At 40.2% G+C, this 25,878-nt stretch overlaps 5 protein-coding genes and 5 non-coding genes across 10 annotated transcripts in view; 2 read left to right on the forward strand and 8 right to left on the reverse strand.

Moving 5' to 3' along the window:
- Positions 1 to 475: 475 nt before the first annotated feature.
- Positions 476 to 1,732, forward strand: LOC129726746 (zinc finger protein 32-like). Its single transcript, XM_055683796.1, has 2 exons — positions 476 to 609; positions 682 to 1,732. Exons 1-2 carry the CDS (start codon positions 587 to 589, stop codon positions 1,643 to 1,645), a joined length of 987 nt encoding a protein of 328 aa, XP_055539771.1. The 5' UTR covers positions 476 to 586; the 3' UTR covers positions 1,646 to 1,732.
- Positions 1,733 to 1,758: 26 nt separating this feature from the next.
- On the reverse strand, positions 1,759 to 3,046 carry LOC129726751 (uncharacterized). Its single transcript, XM_055683809.1, has 2 exons — positions 2,901 to 3,046; positions 1,759 to 2,842 (listed from the first exon to the last, which is right to left on the reverse strand). The coding sequence occupies exons 1-2, from the start codon at positions 2,906 to 2,908 to the stop codon at positions 1,957 to 1,959; spliced, it is 894 nt and encodes a 297-aa protein (XP_055539784.1). The 5' UTR covers positions 2,909 to 3,046; the 3' UTR covers positions 1,759 to 1,956.
- A 155-nt stretch (positions 3,047 to 3,201) lies between these two features.
- Positions 3,202 to 3,273, reverse strand: Trnah-gug (transfer RNA histidin (anticodon GUG)). The gene has a single exon. It is a non-coding gene; the product is annotated as a tRNA-His (tRNA).
- A 114-nt stretch (positions 3,274 to 3,387) lies between these two features.
- LOC129721482 (glutamyl-tRNA(Gln) amidotransferase subunit B, mitochondrial) lies at positions 3,388 to 15,028 on the reverse strand. Its single transcript, XM_055674156.1, has 5 exons — positions 14,128 to 15,028; positions 13,636 to 14,073; positions 13,428 to 13,576; positions 3,991 to 4,415; positions 3,388 to 3,923 (listed from the first exon to the last, which is right to left on the reverse strand). The coding sequence occupies exons 1-5, from the start codon at positions 14,220 to 14,222 to the stop codon at positions 3,438 to 3,440; spliced, it is 1,593 nt and encodes a 530-aa protein (XP_055530131.1). The 5' UTR covers positions 14,223 to 15,028; the 3' UTR covers positions 3,388 to 3,437.
- Positions 4,874 to 4,945, reverse strand: Trnah-gug (transfer RNA histidin (anticodon GUG)). Its single transcript has one exon. It is a non-coding gene; the product is annotated as a tRNA-His (tRNA).
- Trnag-ucc (transfer RNA glycine (anticodon UCC)) lies at positions 5,253 to 5,324 on the reverse strand. The gene has a single exon. It is a non-coding gene; the product is annotated as a tRNA-Gly (tRNA).
- On the reverse strand, positions 13,260 to 13,331 carry Trnag-ucc (transfer RNA glycine (anticodon UCC)). Its single transcript has one exon. It is a non-coding gene; the product is annotated as a tRNA-Gly (tRNA).
- LOC129721233 (rootletin) overlaps positions 14,376 to 25,878 on the forward strand; it is a 126,690-nt gene continuing 115,187 nt past the window's right edge. The window contains exon 1 of the mRNA XM_055673772.1: positions 14,376 to 14,516. The gene's annotated coding sequence lies outside the window, so the exon portion shown is untranslated. The remainder of the gene's footprint in view (positions 14,517 to 25,878) is intronic.
- LOC129721538 (zinc finger protein 501-like) lies at positions 15,197 to 17,427 on the reverse strand. The gene is made up of 2 exons (XM_055674276.1): positions 17,175 to 17,427; positions 15,197 to 17,081 (listed from the first exon to the last, which is right to left on the reverse strand). Exons 1-2 carry the CDS (start codon positions 17,198 to 17,200, stop codon positions 16,049 to 16,051), a joined length of 1,059 nt encoding a protein of 352 aa, XP_055530251.1. The 5' UTR covers positions 17,201 to 17,427; the 3' UTR covers positions 15,197 to 16,048.
- On the reverse strand, positions 17,613 to 17,684 carry Trnaq-cug (transfer RNA glutamine (anticodon CUG)). Its single transcript has one exon. It is a non-coding gene; the product is annotated as a tRNA-Gln (tRNA).

Consider the following 25,878-nt stretch of genomic DNA (forward strand, 5'->3'; position numbering starts at 1 on the left):
CATCGTCCTTCTGACTGCAAGCGGCCTGGAATTAAACCATTAAATCATGTTGGTCAATTTGTATTTCAACAACCCAGGAAAAATAACTGAAGATTTGATTACTAGAATTAAAGAATGCTAGTTCGAAAAGTATCGTTTAAACCTCACTTATTTAGAAATTGAAATGTCGTTTAAAGTCATTCAACTGCTTCACAGTTTATAGCGCCCTTCTAGAAAAAACTGCACTATTTGTTTTTGTCAACACGTGATGATGTCAGAACCATGGTTGACAAAAAAGTCGGTAGAAAGTTCGGAAGTCCGACTTCTGAACTTTAATTTAGTGCTGGCGCCACAGTTACTTAAAATTGGCTTCCTGTCAAGGGGATGACATCATGCAATCTCTTTCTAATGTGAGTGTGAACAGAGTCAACAGAACCTAAAATTGAGTAGGATCCGTTTACCGTGGGATAGACATTTCGATCAGTCACTTGGCAATGTTGCCGATGTGTTGATGGGAAAAAATTGTTCCGGTCCTGGCTCTTGGACTGTTAGCAGGTAAACAAAATTGACGTTTAACTCAACAGTGTAGAAAAGTGTTACCCCTGAAATGGACGCTGTAAAACATGAAACGTAAATATATATGTTAGCTTTTACCGCAACTATTTGAAATAATTTTCCATTTTCTTCTCTTCTGAATTCTAGTTCCTACACAGAAACGCCCACCTTTTGCCGGTTGTGCCTCAAAACCAACTCCATCGAAATTCTCGTCCAAACACCGGGAGAAGCAAATGAGCCGTTGTTGAGCATCATTAGCGAATGTTTGGGAATATGGCTCACAGTTACGGAAGATTTCCCCCTTGGAATTTGCCACGAGTGTTGCATGTCACTGGAGGCAATTCGCCAATTTCGTTACAATTGCCAACAGTGTGATCTGTACTTAAAAAATCAACGTTCTGCCTCTGATACACGGCCTGTTGCATCGGAATTGGAAGCGTCTATAGAGCAGAAAGTGGTACTACAAGTTCATCGCTATTCGGAAGTTCCATCCAATGCGATAATGATGGATGGACAGAACATTAAAATGGAACAACCCGTGGTGGACTCTAGCGAATACAACGATCAGGAAATCAGTCAAATGCCCACTCAGTATTATCAACAAGTTCCGCCCGTGCAGGAAGTTAACAATGCACCGCCTTCACTGGAAGTTGTTCAGGCACCGTCCAGTATTCCTCTCAAGAAATTCGATTGCCCCGAATGTGGCAAGCAGTTGCATAGCTCCAGAATGCTATCACAGCACGTAGTACGAGAGCATCGACTCGCTCATGGTTGCCAGGCTTGCGGCATGTCTTACAATAGTCCCTCAAAATTGGAAGCACACTTAACAACCTGCACTGGCCGTCCGTCGCGGTTCATGTGTAACCAATGCCCGAGCGGAAAGGTTTTCTCAACAGCCATCAGCCTGTCAGTACACTTGTACTACGCTCACGACAGCTTGCAGTCTGTAGTGTATCGATGCGAATCCTGCAAAAAAAATTTCAAGAATCGAATCGGCCTTAAGTACCACTACAAAACGGGACACGGTTGTACGATGGTCGAGTGCGAAATCTGTCGAAGGCCATTTCCCACCGAAGAAAGTCTCTACTATCATAAGATGGTAGATCATTAGGTCGCAATCCGTTTCTCTTTGTATGTTTCAATTATATTTCTTATTTTGACTGATTTGGAATCAATAAAGACACTATTTTTTTTATAATAGCTCATGTTGGGATTGAATAACTTCGAGTCTCTCAAGGATTCACGGCATATATTTCAGTTTGATCAAACATTCATTTAATGTTAACAAAATATCAAATACGCTAGTCGACTTCCAAACAGAAATTGAGAAAATGTTTGTCAATGAATCCCTAAAAATCACTTGAACAAAAATATGCATTTAGGTACTGAGAAACAAAACTATAAAAGAATTTTGAACTAGCTTTAGCTCGAACTGTCTTCAATAGTAGCGATTTTTTCCGTTTTGTTATGATTCTTATAGTGGACGTTCATTCGGTGCTTGATGTAGGCTCCTGAACTTGAAAACGACGCATTACACATGTTACAGTAGTAGGGATTAAGAGGATTCGTCATTGTTGACATCGGTGGCCCACTATAAAGATTCAGCTGCTTGCGGAGCTCCTTAGGGGAGATAACTACCACGTTCGAAGGTCGAATACGCGCTGGTGGCTCTTTGTCTACCCTGAGTTTAGACACAGAACTTGCTTCAGTTTTTATGCATTCGCGTTTATGTCTCACCAGCATCCCTTTCAGGGTGAATGTTTTACTGCACTTGCCGCACTTGTGGATGATATCCGGTTCGACTATTCGCTTTGGATTTTTAAGTCTTTTATCGCCTGCTGAAACAACCCGTATTTTTGGATGCTGCATTGGCTGTACTTCAACGGAGGAACAAGCAGCAGACGGTTCCAACGTAATACTAATGTTGCTATCATCAACTAGTGTCGGCGGGGATGTTGATCCTAGTATCAGGTCATTGTCGTCTGGTAGCTGTTCTTCATCGTTGATAAAATGAGGGCTCTCCTGCTTGATAGTTTTCAGTATAATACTCTCCTCATCCAATAAACCTAATCGACTTTTACGCAAAGCCAAATCGCAATCATTGCTGCGCTCACGGAATGCTTGGAAGATTTCCAGCGAAGCAACACAAACTCGACAGATGGAACAGGGGAAATCATCCTCCGAAAGCCATAGTCCCAAACACTCCGTTATCTGATTTACCAATGGGTGCTGGTAAACGGTAAGTTCCAGCTTAATATGCTGCTGGGAGAAACAAAATCGACAGTATTTGGTTGGATCCTCGCTAGGGCTGTAATAAACATAATTATTTGGAATATCCAAAAAGATTTAACGACCATTAAACTTACACCTTCATTCTGCGATTTTGTGGTTTCTGCTTTAACTTAAATACTGTAAAATATGTTTTTTTTCATTAGCAGCAAATTGATCCTTTCGAAATGATGCTCAAACACAAATATTGACAAATTCTATTTGACAGCTGACAGCAGATACACACTAAACCGAACTTCATTATAACTTGCTTTTGACATTCGAGCAGTTTATTCAATGTCGGTAAGGTAACATCTGTGGCTAGAATACTAAAAATAAACCACTTTATTAAAAACCAAAAAACATTATCCCTCTCCGTGACAGTGCACATTCGAGCACTGCCGTGACCAGGATTCGAACCTGGGTTACTACGGCCACAACGTAGGGTCCTAACCACTAGACGATCACGGCTACCGAGGATATGAGTTCTCACCAACTCGAAAGCTCCATATGAGAAGTGAATGAGAAATATTAATGATGTATCGTGACGTGAATTATCAATCTACTTAAAAATGCTATCAGTCATTTTAAAGCAACACAATACAATCTTACTAAATGTTATTTTATAAAAAACATTATTTTTTTAACATTTCTTTTAACACAGCAACTGCTTTCGCCATATCTACCTTCTGTTCCATTGCTCTAGCAACTTCTCCAGCTAGGGCGTATATCATTTTTTCTTTACCTTTGCGATATTTAGACACTATTTTAGGATTCTCGTCAATAACCTTTCGACAAAGTGACTCAATTCTGTCACTATCGCTGTTCATTACCCAATCTTTGCGCTGTGCGATTTGTGCTGGACTTTCTTTATGGCCAGTATCCAATGACTCCTGTAGAATCTGACTCGCCAATTGTAAATTGATAACGTTCGCGTCCAGCATATCAACCAGTTCGGCTATGTGTTCCGAAGGAATACAAGAATCCTGCAGATCCACTTTATTCTTATTCAAGGTGGCTAACACCTCGTTAACAAGAAATTTCGCCACCGATTTCGGAGATCGCCGCTTACCAGATTCCTCCGTAATAGCATGGAAATGTCTATATAACGTTATGTCGTTCTAAAAAGTAAAATATTTAGCATCATTCAATACACAATCTAATCTAATTTAAAACAACAAATCTCACCACTAGTATAATAGCCATCTCTGTCGCAAGCTTATGCACCTCTACAAGCCGCTTGCGTGTTGCATCCGGAAGCTCCGGAAGTTCAGCCAACAGGCTTGTGGCATCAACATCATTAATCCCGGTGTCTTTTGCACCTTCAACACTCACGTACAGCGGAGGTAAATTCGGTTCCGGCATGAAGCGATAATCCTGTACAACCTCTTTGTCACGCATGGAGATTGTCTTCTTTGCTACTGCGTCCCAGGCTCGGGTTTCGTTGAAAATCTTTTCACCATTTTCCAGGACTTTAATTTGCCGCTCGATTTCGAACTCCACTGCCTGGGCCACTGCACGAACGGATCCGATGTTTTTCACTTCTGTGCGGGTACCTAGTGGAGTATTCTCCCGGTGGACAGATATATTGGCATCGACGCGAAGGGCGCCCTCTGGATTGGAAATGGAAAATGGGTAAAATTGAATTTTTAGTTTTATATTAATTTTTCAAGCTTTGTTTGTTACAAATAGGGTATCAGCTCTATTATCGTATTTTTTTGTAGGATGCTCTGCAATATTAAGCACCATCATGCAAGAAATTATTGCTCTAGGACATCATTTACCTCTTGACGATAATAGAGCCGAAACCCTATCTTCTAATACATGCTACACGATAGAACGAGAAGGATAACAATGTTCATTATGAACGTGAAACATGTTAGAACTTTCATTTAGGTAGTTTGTTATTGAATTATGATAGGAACAGCCTTTAACCAGTCGTTTAGGTCCCTGCTTCTTCAGTGTAATCGACCGTTTTGCGGTTAGGCAGAAAAATAATGGAGAATAAAAATAAATTATCATCTGCCGCCATTAAAAAAAACGAGTCTCACCGTGACAGTGATTTTATCACTGCCGTGACCAGGATTCGAACCTGGGTTACTACGGCCACAACGTAGGGTCCTAACCACTAGACGATCACGGCTGTTGAGACTTGATCAATATCGGATTCCAAATAGCAATAAAAGATATAGGATTGTGCATTTTCCCAATCAAAGTCCAAAACTAATCAAGGCCTGCATATTGTTGCTTATCCTCAAAAAGGCATCAAAACCCTCTCATCTTTTGTTGTAATATAGAACACAATTAAAAAAAACACACGAACGAAGGATATAACTTAAGGCCTATTCATAAGATGACTACTATTATATTAAAAGGATTTCGATGATTTGAAACAATCAATATATCAATACTAAAAGAGTAAAACGAATACTAACTGGACGAAAAAATCCTGCGTCGGCCGGGAATCGAACCCGGATCAACTGCTTGGAAGGCAACTATGCTGACCATTACACCACCGACGCCTTTGAAGCAATTTTGCCAAAAGCAAATTTGTTTTCGCGATTGTAACAAGATGTTTGATAGGCTGAATTTTTCATTCTCTATTTTTTTTGTTTTAAGGTTTTAACCGATGGTCATTCGCCTCAGATACATATAATCTATAGATCTATAACATTGACATGTTCTTTTTATTTGGTGTTCTTAATTTATTCTAATAGATAGCTTAAATTGAATATTCTCGTATATTTGGTTTCCCTAGAGGAAGCTAACATCAGCTGCTTTCACAGAGGCGTCATTACTCATTTCCTGATGTTACATGGAAACTTGTGTTTGTTCCTTTGATGTTCATTGATGATGGGCATGACATGAGGATATGTTCTACGGGTAACCGAATTCCACAGATTTCGCAGGTCGGTGTGGGTATGCGACTGTCTATTAATAAGCAACTTTCACAGCTACCATCAGAACCCAATCCAGAAGACAACCAAGCTATTAGTTGAGTGATGTTTGACATAAATTGACAAAGACATCAACCAACCCGAATGAAACGGACCATGATTCCAGTTTTACCAGCACAAAGTGTTACTGGACGCCGTGTCTAGACAAAGTACAAGAAGACCTTGAATCGGTAGAAATGCTTCACCCAGCCCCGAATCTTTCCGTTCCTAATGAGGACTCTTTTAGGACATTCAATAAAATGATATACATGAAGTAATAAACCGAACATTTCCGCTATGTAAAGAGTTTTTAACTTTTTAACGAGAGAGCACTTTCTGTTTTCGCCAGTCACTTTGGTCAGTCCACTTTTCGATTGTGTCTATCCAAATGAAATTATCCGTGGCACCTGTCCATTGCTCATTCCAGCTATTTTGAACTTTGTCGGTTATATATCTTTTCATGTCTAGCCCAGGAACGTTGCTTCTCCAAACTTTTCCACTTCTGCCGAGATTTGCCACCCGATCGGTCTCTACATTGACCCAACAAAAGGTTACGTTATCGTTGCGAAGGACTTCGAGACGCTGTATCCGCGGGAGGTTGGGCGTACCACTTTGTAAGGCTGCAAGTAGTAATGTTTGGGATTTCACCAGTTTTACAAAGTTTTGTTTTATCCCCCAGTCGATGTTTGGTTCGGGGTCATCCCATCGTCGGTGGAGATTCCGACAGAGCAGACATGATGTGGGAAGGTTTCCGCCTTTCTCATCATAAAAGATTTGTTGGCTAGTGCGAATGTGGTATCTGAGTCGTCAGCTATTCTTTCAATGAAGTTAACAACCTTTTTAATCGCTGTTTTTGCAATTATGCTCTTGAAAGGTAGTGTTCCAACTTCAACGTAGGTTGGCAGGGTTGGTGAGCATGATAACAATCCAGCTGTGGGTGATATCATTGTATACTGGGCTTAGATGTTGTATCAATGTTGGTATGGCTCGGCAAGCTAATTCGATTCCATATGTGAGTTTGCTGGTAAGTATCCTTTTTCCGATTCTGAGAAAACGTTTGCAGGTTTCATGGCGCCGACTTATAGTTCGCACGAGATGTTGTTGACTTTGTATATCTGTTTTAAGTTTGCGAATATGTGGGATGATGGTCATTTTACAGTCCATCATAATTCCCAAGATTCATGTTTCCCTTCTGTATTGTATTTGTGTGCCGTTTATACCGATTGGGCGCTTTCATGGATCATTCCGACCATCGCATCACTTATGTAAGATACAAAGCATTTTTCCACTGTCCACTGAGTCTGTCCATCGCTTTGCATGTTATTTCTACGCGTCCTGGTACCTTTCCCATAGTGAGTAGTACAATGTCGTTCGCATAGACGTATATGTGAATGCCGTTTGGAAGAGATGAAAATCCAGTGTTCATCGCTATCAAAAAGGACGTGACGGCCAGTACGGACTTTTGGGGCACTCCGCTTTTTTCTCGGAATATGTCGATAAGTTGTTGTCGAGGAGTTTATGTTCTTCTCAAACTGTCATGAGTCAACGGTTGATGGGAATCACTATGCTGGTGTACTAATCAAGGTTGCATATTTAATTTTAAGGCATCAATTCCATTCAATTGGCCGCGTGCCGATAATTCACTCCACAAGAATTATTTTAAAACATGATGTACGACAAACTTACAGTCCTTAAGTAATGCTACAAGTTTATCGAAGAAAGCAGTGCTTTAATTCTTATGTCTAAGGTGTGAGAGGCCATATTGAGCCAATATTTGCGGTGAATATTATAATATTCACCGCGAATATTGGCTGAATATGGGCTCTCACACTTCAGGTATAAGAGATAGAGCATTGCACCATTCGACAAACTTGTAGTACTACTTACGGACTACAAGTTTGTCATACGTTGTTTCTCAAAGTTGTACTTGTGGGGCCAGCTTAGGCACGCGGCGAAAAAGCACTCAAAAATTGAATATGCAACCTTGGTGCTAATCACGTGTAAAGACAATGCAAGTCCATATGTGACTGTATAAATTCAGAAGCACAGTTTTAATTCGCAGCGAGAGATGTTTCAACACTGGGTAGCCTATGTTTTCGGGTCCAGACAAGGTTCCTCGAGCGTCGTCTAATTCGTGTAGTAGTTCTTCCATAGTGAATGGTCTGTTGTAGTCCTTGATGTTATCGGATGGGTCATTTGGGAATCTGGTTGGTTCGGCTTCAGTTCGTGCTTTTTTGACTTAGAATGCATCGCTGATAAACCCTCGAAATATTCTCCTAACTCGTTGGTTACTGTTACGGTGTCGTCAGTCATAATGTTCCCTGATTTCAACGTGTAACCGGTAGTTCGACGTTTTCCAGAGAGAACGTTGACTTTTCGCCACATTTCATGTGCCGTCGATGAACTTCTCCCAGTTTCTTGTTTTGGCTTCTCTAATAGTTTTACGACACTTGTTGCGTGCATCTTTGAAAGCAGTTTTTAGTGCATCCTCACTGGGTGTTTTTTATCTCCCTTAGCGCCTTTAGACGCGCTTTTACAGCCTTTTTGACCTCTGGAAACCACTGTGGAAATTCGCTGTATCAACTCTTCGGTGTTATATTCAATATCCCGTTCGATTTTTTCCACGTAAAGTCAGGTTTTTTTTTTACGCGGGGGATACGTACATCGTAAAAAACCGCGTTTATTCGAAAATCCGCGTAAAAAAAACCGCGCTAATTCGAAAATCCGCGTGAAAAAACCGCGTTAGTTCAAAAATCCGCGTAAAAAAAACACGTTTTTTTAAATCCGCGTAAAGTAGTCAAGCAAGAAGGGCTTAGAAAAAAACCGGGACGCTCTAGAACCAGTATTTAAAATTGTCCTCTTTGACGGTTATTCCGGATCTTTCGGTGGCCGAAGAGTATTTTTTGGACTAAGTCTTTTACTATATATACACTTAAACGTTTCTGGTTCCAAACCCACGTTAATTCGGAAATTCGCGAATTTTTTTTTTTTGAATTAGCACGGTATCGCGTAAAAAAACCGCGTTAATTAATCCGCGTAAAAAACCGCGTTAATTCAAAAATCCGCGTAAAAAAACCTCGTAAAAAAATCCGCGTATAAAATACCGCGTAAAAAAACTGACTGTATAAGTCTTCAAAGGATTCCCAGTTCGCATCTTGGTATAACCATTATCGCTGAAATGTTTGGTCAGCACTACCAATCCTTTCTTTTCAATGATACTGAGAATCATCAGTTGGTTGATGAGGTCGCATAAATTGTTCTTAAGTTCGTCAACTCCGTGGCAGGGTATGTAGACCAAGTTTAGGAGAATGACTGGAGAGCGACATTATACTGACGACTTTTCTCTCTTCACTCTAACAGCCTCATGCATGAGCTGTTCATGAGAGCTCACATACAGCTATAGCTTAACAAAGCAATGAAACTGTCTTGTGTTGCGTACGACAGTTCATTCTTGCGCATGTATTTTGTTCTTTCGGACATGACAGCCTAGTTTGCTAAGTGTGACAGTCTGCTGATCGGCTGCGGCTGTCATCGACTCGCATTTTTTCGTTTCTCCTTTTTCACAGGCCGGTGGCATATTGAATACAAAGCAAACCGTTTCCATTGTTGATATTATTCCCCACGTAAGAAAAAACGTGCTTCGCACCATCTCTCTTTCATTCTTTCATCGGCCTTACTGTCGTGTATCATAATCACCTGACATCCCGCTCGGATTTGTGCTGAAGGATGTCGGAAGATTATAGTAGAGATAGTCGGGTTCGGGTCGGGTTCGGGTTTGAAAATTTTTGAAAGTGTCGGGTACGGGTCGGGTTCGGGTTTTTTGCAAAAAAATATTTTCGGGTTCGGGTTTGAAAATGTCGGGTTCATGTCGGGTTTGGGTATGAAAACCCGAAACCCGACTATAAAACCCATGAAATCTCGGGTTCGGGTCGGGTTCGGGTTTCACAATTTCGGGTTCGGGTCGAGTTCGGGTTTCAAAGAAATAAAATTTTCGGGTTCGGGTCGGGTTCGGGTTTGAACGAAAAAAAAGTTTCGGGTTCGGGTCGGGTTCGGGTTTCGACCGAAAAAATAATTCGGGTTCGGGTTCGGGTCGGGTACGGGTTTGAAAAACATCAAACCCGACCATCTCTAGATTATAGGCTGTCATTTACGACAGCTTGGAATAACCAACAGACATAAGGAGATGAAAACTAACAGCCCGTATGGAGTTGCATGTGTGCTGTCGTCAGTTGCTGTCGGACTGTTTACCGAACGTATGGGAAACAGAGAGAGCTGTGCAATACTCCGAGAGCCGGATCAGTTAAAAATTTGCTGTCATTGTATTGCAGTCATTTTCATAACACTGATGTAGACAGACATGAATGTTACCTGGAAGCATCCTTCTCCAAGAAGGGGCGTGTTGAGATCGATGTTTGTGTAAGAGATACCCGTTCGATCACCGAGGCCGACGAAATTAGTATATGTTGCGGCCTGATTTTAACTTCCACTCATATCTTCCAGAAGCCAGTAGTTTGGGCTGTGTCTGGTTCGCAGATGCGTTTTTTGGATTGCTTAGGTTATAGGGGCATTTCTCCCTATTAGCAGTGTGAGATCATTGAAGTTTTTAGTAATCCATTCATGTTCCATTGTACCGGTATGCTCCTTAAATTGTTGCGAGGTTTGCTATTGTCGTTATAGTTTGCGCTTGTTGGGTCGAAAAGTGATGGATGGCTGGTCAAATTTGTTTAAAGAGTTGATACTTGCCTCGGTTGGTTCCGGTACCTCACCGGGCGTGGCTAGAACACGACCATGCTTGTTTGAAAGTGTTGTATTGTTGCTGTTGTGTTTGTTGCATGCATGCTGGCCTTGCTGTTGTCTGATGTTGTTGTTGCTATTTGTTGTCGGCCACATTCGGATTATTCCCAAGATGGTCGTTCCAGGTCTTCAATTTTGTGTGGAGATTGGTTGGGTTTTTTTTTTGTTTATAAATTCATGTTCATTGTTCCTTGAGCTTTTCCAGTATCATTTCTTCGTCTACATCTAACAGCTCGTAGCAGGATAAAGCACAATTGGATATGTTAAGTGTTGGGTGTTTAATGATAGTATTTTCGGTTCCATCAATTAGGTTTAACATTGTCAGTAATTTCCTAACTTGTTCGGGATTCCGAGTTCTAAGTACATAACTTTACATATTTGTTTCACTGGTCTACTTTCGATGTTTCCATCGATTATTTTATTTGATTGAGTCTCCAATAATGAAAGCGTTGGGTGATCATTCCTACGGCAATTATAGTTCGGATGGTTGCATTCACTGGAGAGAATGTTTCTTCGTAATCTAAAACTGGCTTTTGTTGAACTTCGTCTTCAAAAGCCTGGCTTCTTTTGGACATTTTTCGAAACGCCATGGATTGCAATGCATCTTCTACTGCTTTTAGCGATTTATTCTCATCACCTCGATTTCGAATTTCATGATACGTCTCTGGTGCATCTGCGAAAAATGAATCGGCAGAAGTTGCTATGAATTCGGTAGAGTAATCTAAAAACCTACCAGGAAGTGTGCGCTTCCGTTCGCTGTGCCTCGACGACGTTTTTTTTGTCTTTTTGATTGCGAAGGAAGCGCATCATTTGGTTTCGATTCACAATCAACATAATCATTTACCAGGAAAATTTCTTCGTCGACAACTTCATCAAACGGCTCTGCATCTTTCCCTTCCTGCTCGAACGGGAAATGCACTTATAACGGTAATCAGTTTTATCTTCCATTGTAGCACCAAAGGGAAAGGAAGATTCGTTGAACTTTACATCACGAGCGATAACTGCTCTTCGAGCATCTCGATCCCAGAGCCCGAAGTCATTTAGAGCATAACAAATCAAAATCATTGCACGGTTTTTGGGTTCAACTTTTTACCTTGAAGTCCAGGAATCCAAACATTAGCGTTGCAGCAAAAGACACGAAATTTAACTAGATTACGCGTTACTCCTAGCCACTGCTCAGATGGAGTGACATTCAACAGTGATGCTGACGCCGGGCTTCGATTTAGAAGGTAAACACAGCCTAATGTTGCTTCAAACCACAAACTTTTTGGCGCCTTAGATTCATTAAAATCAGAACAAACCTTTTCTATCAACGTTCTATTAAACCTTTCCGTCACACCGTTTTGTTGACTAGTATATGCTACCGTGGTTTCTAGTTGAATACATAACTAACCACATTTTTCGTTACGCAGTTAGCCTCACCAAAACGACAGTCCTTCTTCATATGTCCACGTTTCTTTGTGGTACTTTCCTGCAAATCTAAGCTTTTTCGTCTGCACGTTACCAGAGAAAGCAGCCGATTTGTCTTCCACAATTTCTTCTTGTCGATCCGAACGTTTCAACTCTCCAGCCAACGAACGCTGTTTTAACAAAATCGAGCACTCCTGTTCCGTTACGTTTTCCAGCGCCCTCACGAGAGGGTCAAAAGAATCCGGTAACGTTAAAAACAGTTGAGATACCAGATCTCCTTAGGTTAGTACAGTACCAGCTGTTTCAGTTTCCGAATCAACCCGTCAAACTACAGAAGGTTACAGCACAATGAGCACCCACGGGGTATAATGAGCACCTTAATAAAACATTTTTGAAGGTGTGTATAAGTACAACAAACAGGCCAACGTTTGCCGCGGGATGCCGTGGTACTTGGCGATTTGTTTCGTGAATGTTCCGTCACGCCTTATGATGGTCAATTCTGCCTACAGGGCCCGTTTGACCAACTCGGTCTTCAAGATTTTCTAATATATGCTCGCACCATCACTGTAAGTAAACACTGACTATGGCATCAGACAAAACGGCAAGTCTGCTGAGATGAATTTCAGGTGCTCTTTCCACCCTACCTAAAGGCGGCCATTTTGCCCCGATCGAAGTAGTTAAAGCTAAAATGGGATTTTTATGTGAATTATAGCCTAAAATCAGAGCTTCAATGGTGGGGCCAGTTGAGGTACGTCCCATAGTAATATTCAGTGTCTACATACTCGATTAAACCATTTAAAAAATCCAGGATCTGGGCCATTTAAGGTGAATCGGGATTGTGGCCTTTTCCTATACAATTTTGAGGTTAGAGTTCTTTTTACTTCTGTATTTTGATCGTAAAAAATTCGGCTTCCACTGAATAAACAGCACTCAAATTGCTACTTCAGGCATGCAACAGTTGTGAAAACAATTGATCAAAGTTTCATGTACGTAGTCTTCATAAATCAAGAAAAAATTAGATTGCAAAATTCGAGTTGATCGCGACCACGTCCCGATTCATCTTAAATCATCTGATTGGCCATTTAAATCAAGCTAATTTTTCAACATGTTTTGTATTTCAAAAAATCAAATCTCTTTTGTTTTACAAACAGTACTAACTACGTAAGTGTTCCACATATTGTATTATAAAATGCGTAGTTTCGCAGAAAAGAGAAATGTTCATTTCCCCCGTGAGCCCATTATACCCTATATGCCACTATTTCATCAAATCGCGAATCAATTACCCCATTAACGAATATTAATTGCACAAAAAAATCCTGCGTCGGCCGGGAATCGAACCCGGATCAACTGCTTGGAAGGCAACTATGCTGACCATTACACCACCGACGCCTGTATACATCTATAGCCAGAAGCACAATTGTTTCTGTTACAGCTTTTCAGTACAAAAAAAAAACAATGTGACAAAATTTACCTGCATTTACATACCTTCCATCCTGCAATTACAGCTTCCCAATCGAGTCAAAATCAGTATTAACTCTTTGACCAGGGCAGCTGCTTCCTCACCGGTTTCAAGATCCGGCTGAAAAACCAGCTCCATCAATGGGACTCCGGCTCGATTGAGATCGACCAGACTTCTGGAATGCAAATTAGTATTAACGAAAGGCATTCACCCAAAATACAACATTAAGATAACTTTTTCTCGTAAGGATCATGCAGAGATTTTCCACTGTCTTGCTCCAGCTGCAACTGAAACAGTCTAGATGATTTGTAGTACGGCTTTCCCTTGCAACCAGGTATCACAATTGGAAACGTAAGAACGCCGGCTTTTGCCAGGGGCGCTCGCTGTTGCGTAATCTGGTAACCGGCTGGCAAATCGGCGTAGAAGTAGTGCTTTCGGTCGAACATTGACACCGGGCTTACGGTGCACCCTAACGCCAAGGCAGTCCGTACGCCTTGCTCAACGCAGGCCCGGTTTAGAACGGGTAACGTTCCCGGTATTGCAGCATCGAATAACGACACGCACGAGTTACTGGCAGCTCCGAAGGTAACTTCCGCTCCAGAAAACAGTTTCGATTTGGACTGAATTTGAGCATGAATCTCCAGTCCAATTACACTTTTCCAATCTTTGGATCTACAAGAATATACCTGATTTTCTTGGTTTATAACCAAGCACAGGAGTACTTACCTTCCAACGTGTTTTATCGACGATTGTGTCGCATATCTTCTCCCAATTGCTTTGAAAAGTGTCGAACATTTATTATTTAGTGCACTTTTTAACATCTTTTCCGAGATTTGCAACAGTTTTAGCTTTGCACGAGCATGGTTTTGTTTGTTTTGTGAAGTACGGAGACACAGCCAAAACAACGCAAACAATCGAGCGGTAGGTAGGTTTGTTGTGCTCGAATTATTCTAATCAGTTTGGTTTGCCTTGTGGTTGTGTATGATCGTGCTCAGTGATGTTTGTCTCGGTCGTTGAAAATTTTAGTGATTTTTTTAGTTGAAGTTTACACCGATAACGTTCGTGATTGAAAATGTTTTATTTTGTGTAATTGATATTGAAAACAACAAAATACGGTAGGAAAAATATTATATTTTGGTATCTAACTGTTTCTATTCTGTTGCAATTTGTTTTAAATTTTGAACTTAAAGATTCACAGACACAAGTGTAGCAGTAATACAAATTACTTGTTTTTTTTTTCACTTGAATTATTCATTGGACGGCTTAGTCCATTGTTGGTTCATCTCGCAAAAATAATTGCTTAGGAAAATTTTATAAAAACTGAAAACTCCCCGCGACAAGAGTGTTTTTGTTTTGAAAATCGTTGCCAACACCACAGCACGAAAGTTGTACTAGCTTACAGCTAAAAGACAACCCTATTGGCACTCAGCGAGTTAAGGTGTTAACAAACAAAAAAAAAACAACAACAGTTGACAGTTACTTTGTGCTCACTGAATTTATAGACTAGCGAAAATAAAATTCAACAAACTTTCCTTCGCACAAAATGTTTGGAAGTTCCTACTGTTTCAATATTTTGCTTGGTTTCCATCCGACTGTTTAGAGCCACTACAGTAATATAAATAATGAAAACCGAATGGTAAAGTCGAACTTGCATGAAACAGCCATCAGAAAAATATTTATGGACCGATAAGTCTAAGCTATAAACAAGGAGAAAATTAATTAACGATTAAAATTTTATATGTATAAATTACAGTCATTTCAAAAACTATACAAGCATACATCTGATCTGACAAGAACCAGGAAACCAACAAACACGGGGTACATTTATGAGGTTTATGAGAGAGCAATAAGGAAAACGCCGCTTTGACATATAAAAACTAAATAAGCTAAACCACCCAATTGTTATGCATTTGCTCATTGGCATGGCATTTAAAGTTTACAAGGTTCATAAAAGAACCTTGTATCTGTAGCCCTTCCGTGGCAGTCGTGGAGATGCAGAGGTAAAGTCGCTGTAACGATCGTATGGACGTAACCGGCGTCGTCATCGATCTATACAAAGTGGCTACTAAATTCTGGTACATTGAAGACGGTAAACTAATCCCAAGTTGCCGGGATTTTCTGTGCGACTCCACGCACTTCAGAAGTAACTACGAAATGTGCGGTCGTCAAGCTTAAGCCCAAGCGCAAGAATCTTGGATATATAGTCAGAGATTGAAGCAAGACCGCCATGTAAATGGTTAAGAGTATTTAATGTTCACGTGAGACTATCAGTTTTATTCTTCTTTTGTGGCCGTATTCGACTGTCGTATGAAAAGATCGACATTTGACGAAATTGTAAAATGCTATTATGAGAACGCAAAGGAAAAGTGTTCGAATCATGAGTTCCCCAATGCGTATAAAAAACATTTGCTGTCTAGTACACCGAATACGCGCTAAAGTAATGCTTTATTCCATTAAAATTATAATCATCAGCTCTATTCACGTGGGGTTAGCTCTACGATATATAAATCTATGCAATTTTTATATATTGTAATTTAATGTGTATGTGTGTTTAAATTGTGTGTATCGTGGTCGTCTATCGCGATCACCGGTACACTTGCTACTGAATTCTATATGTGTGCGGTAACGTAACCGACTTCGGTCAAACCTAGAGCCGTTCCACCATAGCCCGGCCAACGATTTTCTCGCAGTAGCTAGTCTGGTGCCTTTTAAGGTCCAGTATTCGGTCGAATTCTTTCCCGCAGTAACTGCACTTTCGGTCCTTTTTGCGCATCTCTCGGTGCACACGATACATATGATTTCGATGAACGCTGCCTGACGAGAAGCTGACATTGCATAATGTGCACAAAAAGGGACGTTCGCCGGTGTGGTAACGCATGTGGTCCTCTAGTGTGCGCTTGCTCTTAAATTGCCGAATAGGATCAGTGCAGATTTTGCACTGATAGCTTCGGATGTTCTGGTGAACTGTTTTGATGTGATTTTGCTGTACGTACTTGGTTTTAAACTGTGCCAGACATATATGACACTGGAAAGGTCGCTCGACCGCGTGGATCGGAAGATGATTGATCCATGCTTCCCGCGAGGAAAACTTCTCACCGCACACCATGCATCGGTTATCCTCCATGCTACTGGCTAATGCTGTTTTCGAGCCACTTGAGCTCGAGGTAGTGCGTACTTTGAAAATGGCACTAAGGCTAGGATGCTGAAATTCCTCCTCGCGCGTTTCCTCCGCAGTCAACGTGCTGCTGCTGCTTCCGATCTCTTGCTCTTCCTCATCAGCCTCGTCCGGTTCCGGTTCTTCCTCTTCTTGTTGCTGTTGTTGAAGTTGCTGGTCGGCCAAATACTGTCTCCGGACACTTTCTAATGTGTCATCCTCTAATGGTTCCTGCTTAACGATCAAGACTTCCGGTTCCATACGAGGTAACGCCTTCTCCCGGATTATTCGGTCATACTCTTTCGTGCGACGCCGGAAATGATAGAATTCTTGCAACACTTGAAGGCAGTTCTGACAAGCTGAGGAAGGGAAATCATTTTCCGCTGTTAGCTCAATGTCTGTACATTCGCTAATTATCTCCAGCAGCTGCCGGTTTACTGGCTCCAGAGTTGCGGGATGAAAAATCGGAACTAATTCCGTTTCTCGAAAACAAAACCGACAGTACGACCCGAGCGTTTCGTTTGGTCTGGTTTCGATGAAGGAAGTGGAGAAGCGAAAAAATATTAGTTAGCTGTGATTTACTCGATTTACTTGTTTGTTTGACAACGAAAGCACTTACACATCACTGTATATTGTCAGGTCCATTAGGACGCACTGTTTTTCGGCTAAAAGTGTACACCTAAAGCCACTGTATCGGCAGAATTCCGAATTTTACGAACAATTTAAAACTATTTCTGGTTACCGTTTGTTTACATTGGACTGACAACCAAAATGGGGTCGGGGAAGCTCACTATACTGTGCTCGCAAAGATCGTCTTCGTGTGTGACTTTTTTTTGTCTTCACGAAACACCGAAACAAGCTCCACACAGTCGGGCAGACAGAACTGTCAAAATTGTTTGTTTCATAAAAAAACATAAAATGCATCGATTAGACGGTGCATTGGTGGTGGTGAAATCTTGTTTTTCGCCCTGAAAGCTTAGTACGATCTACTTTATCGCTGTATTGAAGCTTATCATACCCATAGAGCCGTTAAAATACAAAAAAAATAATAGACAGTAGGTTCCACCGAGATTTGAACTCGGATCGTTGGATTCAGAGTCCAAAGTGCTAACCATTACACCATGGAACCAGTTGAAGGTTAAGAGGAAAACACTTAATGCGTTACTTTCTCATTGAATTAGAATGAGATAAATGTACATAGAATGCATTTTCAATTGGGTTCTAAAAAAAACAATAAGTTATATTTTTTTAAATCATTGGTATGCAACAAGAAAAGCGTTTTGATGCATTTTTCATAACTTTGTTACACACAGTACATAAACATACTGTATAACTGAAAACATGTACATTACTCTTCCCATGTAAGCCTTATGAAAAAAAGTAAGGTAAATTCTTCCATTTATACGACCTAATGTTACCCTGATTGGCCGCATGGTAACTGATTTTACTTTTTACGGTCCGGTGTAAATTACTTTTGATAATGAGAAAAAAAAGGATTACTTCTATAAACAACAAAAAGTACCGCTCACAATCAATCGCTTTGAGCGATACCGCTCAAGTTTGCATAGAATCAGTACTACCGGATTATTGCCCAACTTAATTCGATCAATTGCTCTCGCTCTCGAAATTTTCACCGTTTCGCCAGCGCATTGGATTGATATTGTGCACTTTGTCGATAACCTCCGGTCAGTCGTTGTTCATCGCTCCGGCTGCCCAACTGCACAGGCTGTGATTAATGGTGATATCAAGACTCTGTTCCTGAGTCGTGCTCCAAGCATTAATTTAATAATCGTTCAAGTTGTGAACTAAAACATGTTTTAGCTGTTTCCTCACGGAGTTGAAACAAAAAAAAATAGAATCATTTCATCACAAGTGAACCGTGACTCATAAGGTGTAACGAATATTACAAAAGTTCACATCAATGGACAACGTAATTCTAATTCCCTAACAGAAAAAAAAGGTGTAACGAAACAGATTACTTTTACAGCGGTTAAGGTGAAGCGGTGTTGAATCCACGAATTACTTATTACCGAGTCTTGTGTTTTTGGAAATTTGAAATGGTGGCTCGAAATCGGCCATTTGCGGCTTCAAAGTCGGTCTTAACCATTTTTAGTTTTTTGGACAGAAAAATAAATCCTAAAGTTTCACACGATTTTCTGATTTATTTATTAACTGAAAGAATAATTTTCTGAGCAAAATGTGATTGCTAAAAAGTGTTCATCGTCCTTCGGTTTTTAAATGAAGAACTGTCATTTAACACATTTCGAGCAGTTTTTTATTTTTCATTTGAAAATCTAAGTACAACAATGAACATTTTTTTTAAAAATTACGTTCTGCTCAGAAGATGCATCCTTTTCAAATAATATATAAAAACTGGTGTAGCTTTAGGACCCAATTTAGATGCTTGAAACTTTTTCTGAACAAACCAAAACTCTAAAAACACTCTAAAAAAACTTTTTCTAACAAAAGCTTTTTCAAATGGCTCTTAACGAGCATGCGTTGAAGCGGTTCAATACTCGGTGTGAATTATAAATTTGAATTACCAAAATGTATTAGTAGATCAGTTGTTGGTGTAAGAAGCCGCTGCTCCCGACGCTGGGTTGGCGAACGATTCGACTTGCCTTCGATTATGCGCCTTCCGTAGATAGATTTCTTACTGTTAAATAATGATAACTTTGCATATAGTCTATTTTAATTGACATAGTAAGATGTTTTAACTTGAACTAAACATTTTTGCATATTATAAATCACCAGATGTGTGAGCGAAATTCACGACCAGTACGGAACGATAATTAGCGGCTTTGACATCTCCTTCTCGCTGATTGTCAGCCACAGCAGCACCTTCTTGGGGAACTTGGGGTGAGATGGGCTTTACCTCAGAGATCACTTTCTTCGTGAGGAAGGTAGAATACAAAGTGCCCTGCCAGTCATTGCCATCCAGGACGAGATAGATCTCAACGTCCTTCACCACCGTCACGTCGCGATTCGGTGGAAAATCGACTTGACCATCTTATTCTGCCGCTGTCGCTGCATCATTACCTGCAGCTCCGAGACCAGTGGACGGGACTGCCGCTTCCATGTTCGCCAGTTAGCCAGGATGTAGCCAAAAAGTAAAGAATTCGAGCACATTTGTATAAAATCGCCCATAGCAAGTGAAACATACGTATTCGCCGCTGTGTACTTTCCTCCACACAACGCCAATAAAAATACGTATCAAAAGTTTTTAAATTGCCTAGAAGAAATTTTATCTGAACTACCTCTAGAGATGAAAGTTCACTTCTATGGGGACTTCAACCAAAACAACGCATCCTACTCCCAGTCATTGGAGAAAATATCACTTTGTATTTCATATTTGACAAAATTGCTAAACTAGGTTTGAACCAGGTTGACCAGGTAATAAACCGTTAAAATCGTTGTTTGGACCTATTCTTAACGAATATCCATGAAGGTTTCTGTGTGACCGCATCATTTTTTGATAGCAAATCTTTTATAAATGCCTGATACGTCAAGATCTGATGTTATCTCATAAAAAAAATTTTTGAAAAAAAAATTAACCTTCAGGGACATGGAAACTTTTGCGCTCGAAGACTCGAGCCATACCAGACCACACAACAACCACACCAGACTGAACATTTTTTTTAACGATCAAAAAACTGAAACTTTGACCGCTTTGAGGCTCTACTTTCCGAAATCCGGTTGAGTTCAAATTTGGCATGGGAATTTTTTACGAGAAGACAAAACTTTATCTAAATCGTAAATGAAATTCGAAAATTCAATTTCCATTGGAACTTTAATCAACAATCAAAAAATAAATGAAAATTATTCTGGTCGATGCAAAATACATTAAATCTAAGACTAAAAAATTGCTAACAAGCGATAACTATATTATTTTTTTTTAAAGAAATCAACATTCAAAAATAATTGATCGTTTAGAACATAGTTAAAGAGGTTGTTTATAAGACACGACCGCAAGGTTAACGTAGAATTACGGCAGCCTGTCTTATGTCAATATTTTTTTTTGCAATAGGTTTGGAAATACACTCGATTGGGGTTATTCAATTTAATGGTGTGAAGCGGTATATTTTTTCGTATATGTTGCCGTAAGATGTAGTTCTACGTCAAAAGCGCACTAATTGATGTGTTTAAGTTGACTCTGTTGAAAGAAAAATGAAAAGAAATTGAATTAATTTATTCATAAACGCTTCATGATCGCGTGCGATATCCGCTCTGACAGAATGAATCTCATTTTATTCTGGTTTAGAGTTATCTTCTGAATAGCCCCGCCTTAATTTCAAGTTCCCACAGTTTGTCTCAGTTTCGTAATACGGATTTGCAAAAGATGATTTCTTGTGGAAATTCTGTCGAGCCGGACCGATAGAGGTCTCCTGAAGGCAACAAAATAACATTGTAGCGTGTCGTGTTGCGGCTTGAAAGGAAACAATGTTCCCGTTCCCGTGTCGAATGGAAGCAGGTTTTTGCGTGTTTGATATTGCCGATGGTAGACATGAGTATGAAGGTCGGAATTCTGCTGTGATGTCAAACTATAACCGTTTCGTTTAGTTTAGAGACGTTTAGAGAACCAACACGTTCTTGAGGCAATTTTGAATTTTTTTGCCTTGCAAATGCTGAAATTTCCAGTTTTACGTTTGTTACATATGATGAAAAATCTTAACTACTTCAATCACATAATTGTAGAGCACCAAAAGGTGCTATTTTATTTCACAACACTGGCAAGTTTGTTCAATTATCATCATTTCGGATAACCATTCACCGATAATTTTAGCTCTCCCGTTTTTTCTCGTAGAATTGCCTGTCACTTCCAATAATTCTGCAGCTACCGAAAACTTCATAACAGCCGCCAGATAGACAGGTGCCTAAGTATCAACGCGCCCAGCGCGATTAGCCAGAAATTGAAACCCGGCTTTCCTTTCTTCGCCACGATTAGCATTTATCATCCGTGTGGTATCGGTACAGTCATGGAATGAATTATACATAAAACACAATGTGCGCATTCCTAGTAAACTAGGTATATTCTGTTGACCTCGTTAGGGAAAGAAGCATTAAGCGACCAATCAGAGGTCAACATTTGCGTTTCTACGAGGTTTGACAATTTTCAATAGACCAGATTACAATTTTCTGCATTTGGACGGATGCTTAGATGATTTTACAATCAATTGCTGCAAAAATGACGGAAATCGGCGGAAAACTGACTGAGTTCGAAACGTTTGAAAGTGGACAGTTTTCGTGACGCACTCGATGTTTTCGATTTGAAATTGGACCCCTGTATATGTTGCCGTAAGACGTAATTCTACGTCAAAAATCGTATAAAAGAAGAAGTATTTGAGATTAAGAAGGAAGTCTTCTATAAAAGTATTTAGCGGATATGATTAGAAATTATCACCATTGAATATGTTGGGGACGGGACACGAGGCATATAGACGCTAGGTATACGGATGTCAGGCATAGTTTGCTAGGCATACAGACGCGAGGCATACTACCACAAGGCATAACGGACGCGAGGCCGAATACGATGTTGTATGATTGCATGAGATCCAATTATCGTGACTATGTGTTCCGGATTTACAACGTCCATATGGCATCAGAATGTCTATTGAAAAATATGTTGCTTGTTTGATGATTGACAAAAAGCGTCATTCAATGAATTGTATATTAAAACTCAGATATATTTTCGCCTTTCTCCTAGAAAGGTATAGCAATCACTGGAAAAACCGAAGGTATAAAAGTGGTCCCAATGGCCGAATGTCATATACCGCTCGACTTCTTTCGACGCACTGAGCATTTTCTGTATGTATGTATGTATGTGTGTATGTGTGTGTGTGTATGTGCAACTTTTTTTTCTCACTCACTTTTCTCAGAGATGGCTGGACCGATTTTCACAAAATTAATTGCAAATGAAAGGTCTAGTTGCGCCATAGGTTGCTATTGAAATTCATTGTAATCGGATTTTTAGTTTAGAGGTTATGTATCAAAATGTAAAAACACGAAACATCAATATCTCAGAAACCACACAACCGATTCCAATAAAACTGGTTTCAAATGATTGGGCTGTCCCCAGAACCCTTAACTTTTGAATTTCGTTATGATTGAACATATGGTTCAAAAGTTATGTAAAGAAAAGTTATCCTAAGGTTGTTTAAACTCACTCATTTTTCTCAGTGATGGCTGAACCGATTTTCACAAAATTAGTGTCAAATGAAAGGTCTAGTTGCCCCATAGGTTGCTTTTGAATTTCATTGCAATCGGATTGTCCGTTGTTCATAAAAATGTGAAATCACCAGGCTTCTTCCGTTCTCTTGATTTTTGCTCAAATTTCCTTCTCTACCTGCCAAACCCCTTGGAGAACTAGACTTTCTCTCACACAGAGTGAGAAATTATCCACATCTAGGCGTAGAGTATTTCAGTCGCAGAGTTCCTTTTCACTCTTAATCATCGCGTGTTAGGGTTTAAATTTTGTTTGCTCTCTCAGTTTAATAGGGAGTAGTTTTCGTTAGCTTCTCCTTGAGTAGAAGAGAAGTTGGCCAAATATCAAAACATTTAAGTTCACATTGAAACCACATCTCAACGGTTTTCGAATTTAATACTATAGGAAGATTCACAACTCACCATGGGGGCGTATTCTGCAGAAAGTTCGATTTTATACTGTTTTTGAAGCACCCCAGAGCGATGAGAACGGTAACGCAATGCTCAGCTGATCGCCAAGCAATCTATTTCACTTTTCTTGCGTGCGCGGATGAGCAATTTAAAAGAGTTCCACTGGGATTTTTTCTCTGTAAAATTAGGAGCGTTTTTTCCAACCCGGTGGCATCGGCCTTGTTTCCTGAAGCTGCCGTGAAAGACAGTGGCGCTAGTCTCATCTATGTTTTTGAAGGTTTGTTCACACAGCAGTGTAAGCATGACGAACGAAGTATAATATATGTTGTACAGAATTATGCGCTCGAATCAATTTATTCATTTAAATAAAAGCTTAGCTTAACTTTGTTAATGTTTAAAGGTAGCGTTGATATACTATCTCATTTACACATACGTTGACATGTTGATCCCTTAATCATCGCGCGATGTCAGCCGCCTCCAAGAAACACCGCTGTTCGAAATCGGCAAGAATAAACGTTGTGTACATTCTAAAATAATGCAACGCATTCATTTTTTATTTCATCATGCAAAGCACTCGACGTTATGTGCAATAAATACATCACCCGAAAACAACACATAAACACACTGCAGCTGAACACCGACACTGTATGCACGTATGAACACTGCCTTTTCCCGTGTTTCGATGAATCAGCTGTCAAATTGCATGTGAAAGTGATCCAGTGATCCAGCTAATGCTGGCTTCACTTATGTTGTACGTAAACGTCAGTGATGCCACCGGGTTGGTTTTTTCGTCAGAGAAACCATTACTCTGCGCTCTCTCCACAGCAGAATGGTGTGATGCACATTGAATGTAAGCTCACAGTTATTAAGAGGGAAGAAAACTATTTCTCTTAAAGATGAAGATGAGCAAAACAAAGCCTGGAAATCACATAATGAGAGTAAACATATTGACTTTCTCCTAACGATCACTGGCTAATTAAAAGGTAGAAAAATGATTAAAATGGCCGAATGTCATATACTACTCAACTCAGTTCGACGAATCGAGCATTTTCTGCATATATGCATGTATAGGTGTATATGTTTGTATATGGGTGTGTACGTGTGTATGTGCACCTTTCTTTCACACTCACTTTTCTCAGAGATGGTCTGACCGATTCTTTCTATCTTGGTGTCAAATGAAGGGTCTATTTGCCGCTTAGGTTGCTATTGAGCTTCATTGTAATCAAACTTTTAGTTTTGGCGCTGCTTCAGAATGTGAAAAACGCTCTTATATCTCAGAAGCTATGAACATAGTTGAATTCAAATAAATGGGCTGTCAAACCCTTAAACAATAAATTTCATACTGTTTAAACATGTGGTTTGAAAGTTATAGAAAGAAACGAAACCCGCAGACTGTTTAAAACTATAGCTACGATCAAAATATGTGGCCTCAACATCATTTAAATTTAATATTGTACTATTTCAATGTTTGCGGCCTTGCTCGGGATTGAAGTTGAAATTAAAAGTCATTTCTATCATTTCACTTTTTGCCTTTCTCCTAGAAAGGTATAGCAATCACTGCAAAAACTAAAGATATAAAAGTGCTCAAAAGTGCCGAATGTCGTATACCACTCGACTCAGTTCGACGAGCTGAGCATTTTCTGCATGTGTGTGTGTAACGCTCTCCCAATCTCACTCGATTTTCTCAGAGATGGCTGAATCGATTCAATGAAATCAATTGCAAATGAAAGGTCTAGTTGCCCTATAAGATCCTGTTGAATTTTATTGTAATCTGATTTCTAGTTTAGAGGTTATGTATCAAAATGTAAAAATCACGAAACATCAATATCTCAGAAACTACACAACCGATTTGAACAAAATTGGTTTCAAATGAACGGGCTACCTAAAACCCCTCAACTTTTGAATTTTATGAAGATTAAACATATGGTTCAGCAGTTACACAAAGAAACGTGTTCTGGAGACTGTTTAATCTCACTCATGTTTCTCAGAGATGGCTGGACCGATTTTCCTGAAATCAGTGTCATATGGAAAGTTGTTGCGGCAGAACGTAATTTGTTGCAGTTCCCCAGTCAGCGATCTAATCCTATTATTCTATATTGAAATGATCAGATAAAACAGACAATAAAATTATTCTAGTCAGTTCAGTCGCAGCCACCGCCGCTGGCGGCTGGTCGTGCTAACCGCAGCAGCTATTGTTTTATTTCATATCACTGTTCCGTCTTTGTGGTCGTTTGCTGCTGTGGATTTCAACAACGGGTCCTATCGTGCGCGATCAAAAGTCTTGAGCTTTTCCCATTGCTCGTGTTTTTTTTTTTTAAGGTGGCGGGGAAATCTGCAAACAGACACCTGAGAAGAGAACTCAGGGTGTGGGGATGAAACTAGGGGAGAGATGCTGGGGTAGTTACACTCGCCCAGGCACCTACTGATCCCTGTCCCGACCCACTAAAACCCCTCCAGTCTCCAGCCCTGGTCTTCCCGGAACGACGGTTAAGTATTACGTCGGGGAGTGGCTTTTGTGCGTGATGCACCCTCTTTACTCTTATAACCTCCTAGCTAACTACCTGGAGACTGGTTATTAGCTACCACTGGCGTGTTGGTGGTTGACCCGCCACACACGTTGCAGCTCCAGAACAATCTGAGAGGCGGCCGCACAGACCGCGTTCCAGATGTCCGGGTCGTCGCACATCCTCCGGACTAGATTGTCCGGAGTA

The sequence above is a fragment of the Wyeomyia smithii genome, chromosome 1, assembly GCF_029784165.1.
Source record: "Wyeomyia smithii strain HCP4-BCI-WySm-NY-G18 chromosome 1, ASM2978416v1, whole genome shotgun sequence".
Taxonomy (NCBI): domain Eukaryota; kingdom Metazoa; phylum Arthropoda; class Insecta; order Diptera; family Culicidae; genus Wyeomyia; species Wyeomyia smithii.

Bases quoted from the DNA above. Each gene is read 5' to 3' on its own strand.
- LOC129726746 (XM_055683796.1), top strand. From the start codon at position 587: ATGGACGCTGTAAAACATGAAAC. The intron at 610-681 runs GTAAATATATAT...TCTGAATTCTAG, and splicing joins GACGCTGTAAAACATGAAAC to TTCCTACACAGAAACGCCCA.
- LOC129721482 (XM_055674156.1), bottom strand. From the start codon at position 14,222: ATGTTAAAAAGTGCACTAAATAATAAATGTTCGACACTTTTCAAAGCA. The intron at 14,074-14,127 runs GTAAGTACTCCT...ATATTCTTGTAG, and splicing joins TCGATAAAACACGTTGGAAG to ATCCAAAGATTGGAAAAGTG. The intron at 4,416-13,427 runs GTATGTAAATGC...TTTCCAATCCAG, and splicing joins CTGTAATTGCAGGATGGAAG to AGGGCGCCCTTCGCGTCGAT.
- LOC129721538 (XM_055674276.1), bottom strand. From the start codon at position 17,200: ATGGACCTGACAATATACAGTGATGT. The intron at 17,082-17,174 runs GTAAGTGCTTTC...CATCGAAACCAG, and splicing joins CTGACAATATACAGTGATGT to ACCAAACGAAACGCTCGGGT.